This window comes from Chrysochloris asiatica, unplaced genomic scaffold (assembly GCF_000296735.1).
Source record: "Chrysochloris asiatica unplaced genomic scaffold, ChrAsi1.0 scaffold00041, whole genome shotgun sequence".
Taxonomy (NCBI): domain Eukaryota; kingdom Metazoa; phylum Chordata; class Mammalia; order Afrosoricida; family Chrysochloridae; genus Chrysochloris; species Chrysochloris asiatica.
In genome coordinates, this window is record NW_006408559.1 from 14,891,484 (window position 1) to 14,900,275 (window position 8,792).

The window sequence follows — 8,792 nt, forward strand, 5'->3', positions numbered from 1 at the left end:
TGAAGTCCTTGACAACTTCAATCCTTTCTCCATTGATAAGAATGTTGTTTATTGGTCCAGTGGTGAGGATTTTTGTTTTCTTGACATTGAGATGTCAGATATAGAGCCAGAAAACGAGCCCCTCAGATTGGAAGGCACTCAAAATACAACTGGGGAAGAGCTGTCTCTTGAAAAAGCCAAGTTGACTATGATGATGCAAATAAAGGAAAGCTTTCAGAACCTCCAATTGCTGAGAGGCACAACTCAAAATGAGGAGACCCAGCTGCAAACACCCATTAATAATCAGAACATGGAATATATGAAGTATGATCATGGAATATTGGAAGTTGTCAAAAATGAAATGGAATGCATAAACATTAATATTCTAAGCATTAGTGAGCTGACATGAACTGGGATTGTCCAATTTGAATCTAACAATCACATGGTTTGCTATGCCAGGAATGATAAATTGGAGAGGGAATAGCATTGCATTTATTATCAAAAAGAGCATTTCAAGATCTGTCATGAAGTACAAATGTTTGTGAGAGGATAGTATCCAGATGCCTACAAGGAAGCCCAGTTAACACCACTGTTGCTCAAATTTATGCACCAACCACTAAGGTCGGTGATGATGAAATTGAAGAATTCTACCAACTTCAGTCTGAAATGTATTAAATGTGCAATCAAGATGCATTGATAATTACTGGTGACTGGGATGCGAAGGTTGGAAACAAAGAGGAAAGATCAGTTATTGGAAAATATGGCCTTGGTGATAGAAATAATGCTATAGATCACATGATAGACTTCTGCAAGACAAATGACAAATATGTTTTTAAAACAACATGAAAATTAATGATACACATGGACCTTACTGGATGGAATACACAGAAATCAAATTGACTGCATCTGTGGAAAGAGAGGGTGGAAAAGTTCAATATCATTAACCAAAACAAAGGCCAGAGGCAGACTGGAAAAGGCTTGGTTATAGGCAAGTCCACAAGACCCAAACTATGACTTTGAACATATCCCACCTGAATTTAGACATCATCTTAAGAACAGATTTGATGTATTAGACACAAATGACTGAAGATCTGAAGAACTGCGGGATGACACATCAAAGACATCACACAGGAAGAAAGCAGAAGGTCATTAAAGACATCACACAGGAAGAAAGCAGAAGGTCATTAAAAAGAATGGAAAGAAAGAAAAGGCCAAAATGAATGTCAGCAGAAACGCTGAAGTTTGCTCTTCAACTTAGAGATGATAAAATGAATGGAAGAAATGAGGAAGTCAAAGAGCTGAACAGAAAAATTTAAAGGGCAGCTCGAGAAGACAAAGTCAAGTACTGTAATGAAATGTGCAAAGACTTGGAGATAGAAAACCAAGAGGGAAGAACATACTCAGCATTTCTAAAGTTGAAAGAACTGAAGAAAATAACTCAAGCCTTGGATTGCAATTTTGAAGGATTCTATGGACAAAATGCTGAATGATATGGAAAGCATCAAAAGATGATGGAAAACATATGCAGAGTCACTGTATCAAAAAGAAATGGTCAGTGTTCAACCATTTCAAGAGGTAGCACATGATCAAGAACCAATGTAGGTACTAAAGGAAGTTGCACTGAAGGCGTTGGCAAAGGACAGGACTCCTGGAATTGATGGAATACAAATGGAAATCTTTCAACAAACTATTGCAGCACTGGAGGCACTCACTCATCTGTGCCAAGAAATTGGAAGACAGCTACCTGGCCAACTGATTGGAAGAGATCCAAAGTTGTGCCCATTCCAAAGAGAGTTGGTGACCCAACTGAATGCAGAAATCAAAGAATAATATTATTAATGTCACATGCAAGTAAAAATTTTCTGGAGACAGTTAAAAAATGGTTTCAACAGTACATAGAGAATGGCCAGAAACTCAAGCTGGATTCAAATGGAACAAGGGATATTGTTGCCGACACTAAATGGATCTTGGCTGAAAGCAGAGAATATGAGAAAGATATTTACGAGTGCTTTAGTAAGTATGCAAAGCCTTTTACTGTGGGGATCATGACAAGCTATGGACATCATTGTAAAGAATGGGTATTCCAGAACATTTAATTGTGCTCATGAGGAACCTGCACATAGACCAAGAGGCAGTCGTTTGAACAGAAAAGGGGGATACAGAATGGTTTAAAATAAAGAAAGGTGTGTGCCAGGGTTGTATTCTTTCACCATACTTAATTCAGTCTATGGAGTGGTGCTGTGGAATAAGTACTGGACTGCACGGTCAGTTTGAACCACAAAGTTGGCAGTTCAAACCAACCAACCGCTCAGAAGCCCCTATACAGGGTCTCTATGAGTCAGAACTGACTTAATGGCACTTCACAACAACCATGGTCAATCTGTATGCTAAGCAAATAATCTGAGAAGTTGTATTATAAGAAGATCGTGGTATCAGGGTTAGAGGAAGACTCATTAACAACCTGCAATATGCAGACGATACAACCTTGCTTGCTGAAAAAAGTGAAGAAGACTTAAAATAATTACTGATGACGATCAAAGACCACAACCTTCAGTATGGGTTGCACCTCAAACAAAAATCCTCACAACTGCACAAATAAATAACATCATGTTAAATGGAGGAAAGATTTAAATTGTCAAGGACTTCACTTTGCTTGGATCCACAATCAACACTCATACAAGCAGCAGGCTGGAAATGACATATTGCATTAGGCACATGTGCTGCCCAAGACCTCTTTGAGGTATTCAGGAGCAAAGACATCTGTTGGATGACTAAGTTACCCCTGACCCAAGCCATGGTATTTTTAGTCTCATATACATGTAAAAGTTGGGCAATGAATAAGTAAACCCTAGAATAATTGATGCATTTGAGTTGTGGTGTTGGAGAAGTATACTGAAGGCACCATGGATTACCAGACAACCAAACAGGTCTGTGATGGAAGAAGTATAACTGGAATTCTCCTTAGAAGACAAGATGGTGAAACTTCATCTCTCATGCTGCAAACATGGTATCAGGAGAGACCAGTTTCTGGAAAAGCATATCATGCTTGCTAAAGTGGTTTGGTTTTGGTTTTGGTTATGTGCCGTGGAGTCCGTTCTGACCCATAGCGACCCTGTACAGGGTTTCCAAGACTGTAAATCTTTACGGGAGCAGAAAGCTTCATCTTTCTCCCACGGAACAGCTAGTAGTTTCGAACTGCTGACCTTGCGGCTCTCAGCCCAATTAGTAACCACTATGCTACCAGAGCTCCTTTGCCAAAGTGGAGGGTCAGTGAAAAAAAGGAAGACCACCCCTCCCCCCCCCAAAAAAAAGATGTATATGCACAGTGGCAGTGGTAATGGACTTCAGCAAAACAAAGATTGTGAGGGTTGTGCAGACCCGTGCAGTGTTTTGTTCTTTTGTTTATAATGTTGCTATTGAGTTGAAACTGACTAGACAGCGCCTAACAATAGCAACAGGTTTGTTGACCCACAGAGCTAGAGCAGAGAGCCTTCAGGCAAAGTTTATGGTAGAACCCGTGTGCCCTCTGAGCATTTGCCAGAAGCCCTAAAAGAGCTTCCTAACATTGCATAGACAGAGGCTGGCCTGCCTGTGGTTACAGCTGAGTAGAGGCTATCCTTACGGGAGCAACCCAGCCCGAAGCACTTTCTCATCCTGAAATGCATCCTGTTAACTTCCCTAACAAACCCCATCACGGGGAGAATGGTGTCTGACTTGTGTGACCATTGTAACAATTAGGTACAACGTTTGATGTCATCATTTTCCCTTCAGAAACAAACACCCTGTAATGCTGTGAGGACCCCGAGGGGCATAGTTTCATGTGGAGGGGGTGGACGAGTGGTTGGGGAGGGTGCAGATGGCACACTATCTTGTCTGGTGTCTGAGACGAGCACGGGAAGGTAGTGGGTGGGTAATTGGCATCTTCAGGCCTCTCAGCAGAGGTTCATGAGTGACAGCCAAGTGTCTCTGTTCCCACAGTAACGTATTTCCAAAAGAATTGATACAAGTAAACAAACAGAGGGACGGATGGGTGGTTGTCCCAAATACAAACCTGGCAGAGGCAGAGCTGGAGACTGGTTAGGAACAATGAGAATTTTAGCTCTTGCTGATGAATAGGAGGCCTGGTAGTGCTGTGGGTTAAGCATTGGGCGGCTAACCACAAAGTCAGCGGTTCAAACTCACCAGCTGCTTCTCAGGAGAACAATGAGGCTGTCTGCTTCTGTAAAGATTTACAGTCTCAGAAACTCCATGAGTGGCACCTGTAGACTTAGCAGTAGACTGCAAACCACAAGGTTCAAGCCCCCCAGCTGCTCCTCAGAAACCCTGTACAGGGTCGCTATGAGTTGGAATTGACTTGACAGCACTTCACAACAACAACAAACCCTAAAGAGGCGTTCTCCTCTGTCCTATAGCGTCACAGGAGTCAGAATCAACTCGACAGTAGTGGGTTTACTGATAAACACGGATTGAAACTGGTTGTTGAAAAGTAATAGTTAGGAAGACTCAATGTATTTTAAAGTCTTAACATCCTATGAGGTAGGAATTCTTACTAATAGAACTGGGGGAAAGACCGCAGGAGATAGATCAGTTTGTATTGAGATTCCTATAAATTTATGTTGATTTGGGGCATGAGAGCTACGTTTAGAGTCCTGGTGTGGGTTAATGCGCTGAACTGCAAGATTGGTGGTTCAAGCTCACCAGCTGCTCCTCAGAAACCCTATACAGGGTTGATATGAGTTGGAACCGACTCGATGGCACTTAACAACAAGAAGCTACTGTTAACTGAAAGTTTACCATGTGCTTGCGTACTAAGTTATTTTTATGTTCTCATGTAATATTTAAGAGTTTAGATGAATAGAAACCATGATTTTCATCAAACATGAGACACGCATAGGGCTCATTTACTAGCTGGGCAGTGAACGGTGTTTCTAGCTGTCCAGTAGGGGGAGCACATGTTCCGAAATATCCAATCACACAACTTGATTCTCCAAACTCTGATGGTTCTGTGCTATGGAGTCGGTTCCGACCCATAGCGACCCTGTACAGGATTTCCGAGCCTGTAAATGTTTATGGGAGCAGAAAGCCTCATCTTTCTCCCTCAGAACGACTGGTAGTTTTGAACTGCTGACCTTGCAGTTCGCAGCCCAATTTGTAACCACTACGTTACCAGAGCTCCTTAAAAGACCTTGGGGGATAGTCAATTGAAAACAAATCTGTTTACTCAATTTGAGATGGAAACATTAGCAACCAGAGTGTGAGACAGGTAGAGATTAAAAGGGAGAGGTCTAAAATGGTCCTGGTGGAGGACTGTCACTCTGAGTGTGACCCCTGGAGGGACATAGCAGGGAGATTTGTGCAGACAGACAGAAGGAAGGATGTTGGAAAGGTCAGGAAGGCAATGTGAGTGTAGACTTGTATGGAGGTCACAAAGAGCACAGGCTAGGTGGTGTCGCTACCTGGAACATGGGCCGAGATAGAACCCGTTGGGTTTGCCTTCAAGATCTTTTTGGAAACTAAGAGCAACGCAGAAATTGACAACATGCCTCAAAGGTAAAGAAAAATTATGGTGATGAAAATATCCACAGCAAAGCATTCATCAGTTCAATAGCACTGGAGTTGTTCTTGGATATGCGGCAGTGTCATTGCGCACAATGCGTCAGGCAGATTTACTTTTAACTTCCTTTTCATTTTTTTCAGAGATGTGTCCTACGAGAAACCAACATGACTTCCCGTTATAAGAATGAATTTTTAGAGGTGGAGAAGATTGGCACTGGGGAGTTTGGTACTGTCTACAAATGCATCAAGAGGCTGGACGGCTGTCTCTATGCCATCAAACGCTTAACGAGACCTTTTGTGGGAGTCATAGAAAAGTGAGTCCCTTTGACTTTACTACAGGAACACTCTTGACTTGGGAAGCTGCTGCTTGCTAAGATGCTCAAACTCCCGGCACTGACATTAAACAATATGCCACTTATTCTTCTTGAGCCGTGGGATCAGCACTGGACTGCTTACCACAAGGTTGGTGGTTCAAACCCACCAGCCAGTCCTTGGAAACCTGTGAGTCGGAACCCACTCGACAGCACTTCACAAGAACTCTCCGTTCCACACTGTGTCACATTCATAACGTTTCAGATCACAGTTTACAGATTTCGATTTTCCAGATTAGACAGGAGTTATTTTTCTAAACTATAATGCCATTATTTCTCTCTGTGTTTTCTTTTTAGTGGGCCTCTTGGCTTTTACTTCTTACGACTGGTCTTACTGCAGACCTGGTGTGGTACTGTAGGCTAAGCACTGGCTTGCTAATCACAAGGCAATCCTGGTAGTTCTGTCTGTAAACTGTCACTAAATTCACAATAAAAACAAGGCTCTAGGAATTGGTGGGCTACAAATTGAAATATTTCAACAAACTGATGCAGCGCTGAAGGCATTCATTCGTCTTTGTCAAGAAATTTGGAAGCTAGTTCCCGGCTAACTGATTGGAAGAGATCCATATTTGTGCATATTCCAAAGAGAGATGATGAAATGCAGAAATTATTGAACACTATTACTAATATTTACTAACAATATTACTAATACAATGCAAGTAACATTGAAGGTAATTCAGAAATGATTGCAGCAATATATTGACAAGGAACTGCCAGAAATTCAAACCAGATTCAGAGAAGTGTGTGGAACTAGTGAATCATTGCGGACAGAAAGATGTTCACTTGTGTTATTGACTATTGTAAGGCATTTAACTGCATGGATCAAAATAAACTATGTTCAGCACTGCAAACAATGTGAATTCCAGAACATTTAGTTGTATTTATGAGGATCCTATACATAAACCATGAGGTAGTTGTTTGAATAGAACAATGGGACACTGAATGGTTTACAGTCAGAAAATGTCAGGGTTGTATCCTTTCACCATGTTTATTTAACCTGTTTGCTGAGCAAACAATCCAAGAAGGTGAATTATATGAAGAAGAGGCTGGCATTAAGATAGTTGTTGTTGTTAAGTGCCAATGAGTCAATTCCAACCCATAGCTACTCTGTATAGGGTTTCCAAGGAGCAGCTGGTGAGCTTGAACCACCAACTTTACAGTTCAAATGTCTTTGCAGTCAGTCCGGCACATTAACCCACAGTGCCATACCAGAACTCCAGTCAAGATTGTAGAAAGGTTTATTAACAACCTGTGATGTGCAGGTAACACAACTTTGCTTATTGAAAATGTGAAGGATTCAAAGTGCTTACTGATGAAAATCAAAGACTACAGCCTTCAGTGTGGATTACAACTTAATGTAAAGAAAACAAAAGTCTGCACAGCTGGACCAATAAATAACATCATGATAAATGGACAGAACACTGAAATTGTCAAGGATTGCATTTCACTTTGATCCACACTCAAGAATCATGAAAGGATCAGTCAAGAAATCAACTGACATATTGCATTAGGCAAATCTGTTGCAAATGACTTCTTTAAAGCGTTCAAGAGCAAAGATGTCACTTAAAGACTAAATTGTGCCAGACCCAAAAGATGGTATTTTCAGTAGCCTCGTATGCATATGGTAGCGTAGTGGTTACGACTCGGGCTGTGAACCTCAAGGTCAGCAGTTCGAAACTACCAGCTGCTCCGCGGGAGAAAGATGAGGCTTTCTACTCCCGTAAAGATTCACACCCTCGGAAACCCTGTACAGGGTCGCTATGAGTCGGTTCCGACTCCACGGCACATAACAACAACAACAAACGTATGCATATGAAAGCAGGACAATGAGTAAGGAAGGGGGGGGGGCGGCAGGATTGATGCATGTGAGGTGTGATGTTGGTGAAGGATATTGACCTTACCATGGGACCGCCAGAAGAACAAACAAATCTGTCTTGGAAGAAGTACCGCCAGAATGCTCCTTAGAAGAGGAGATGGTGAGACTTCGTGCCATATATTTTGGATATGGTATCAGGAAGGATCAGTCCCTTTTCATGCTTGGTAGAGGGCCACTGAAAAGAGGAAGACCCCTGAATGAGATGGGCTGGCATCACGATGACAACAATGAGCTTACATGTAACAGTCATTGTGAGGGTGGCCCAGGGAGGTGGGTAGTGCTTCGTTCTTTTGTGCACAGGGTCGCTGTGAGATGGAGGACTCAACACCATTGGCCAACATCCATGACATCACCACTGTAGTGAGAGGTTATGAAGATTTAATGAGATAAAATAGTTGAGAAAAGAAGCAGGTCATCAATAAATGCCCTTCCCATGTGAGAATTAATTACGCCCCATAGCTTTCCTTTTAAAGTCATTTTGTACATACTCTTGATGACTTTTGCTCTCCTATTTCTTAGGGATTTGGCTTTGCGTGAAGTGTATGCTCATGCAGTACTTGGGCATCACCCTCACGTGGTGCGTTACTACTCTGCGTGGGCAGAAGACAGTCACATGATCATTCAGAACGAGTATTGCAGTGGTAAGTCCCGGATGGATATCTACAGAGAGAGAGATGAACTTAAATAGCGGTTTAGTGGTGGTTGTGTGTTAATGAGTTGGTTCTGACTCATAGAGACCTTACATAGGGTTTCCAAGGCTGAAGATCTTTATGGGAGTAGAAAGTCTAATTTTTCTCTCAGGGAGCAAATGGTGGATTCAAACTGCTGATCTTGTGGTTAGCAGCTAAACTCATAATCCAAGCTCATGCTACCAAGGGTCCTTTTAAATAATTGTTGTCTCTAAGTGTCATTGAAGGAGCTCTGGTAGCGTAGTGGTTACGAATCGGGCTGCGAACCTTAAGGTCAGCGGTTCGAAACTACCAGCCGCTCCGCGGGAGAAAGATGAGGTT

At 42.1% G+C, this 8,792-nt stretch overlaps 1 protein-coding gene across 1 annotated transcript in view; it reads left to right on the top strand.

Annotated features, from left to right (window-relative positions):
- Positions 1–8,792, top strand: part of WEE2 (WEE1 homolog 2 (S. pombe)) — a 40,526-nt gene that overhangs the window by 21,360 nt on the left and 10,374 nt on the right. Inside the window, exons 4-5 of the mRNA XM_006861179.1 lie at positions 5,677–5,849; positions 8,302–8,423. Of these exons, the coding sequence (XP_006861241.1) occupies positions 5,677–5,849; positions 8,302–8,423 (295 nt within the window). The remainder of the gene's footprint in view (positions 1–5,676; positions 5,850–8,301; positions 8,424–8,792) is intronic.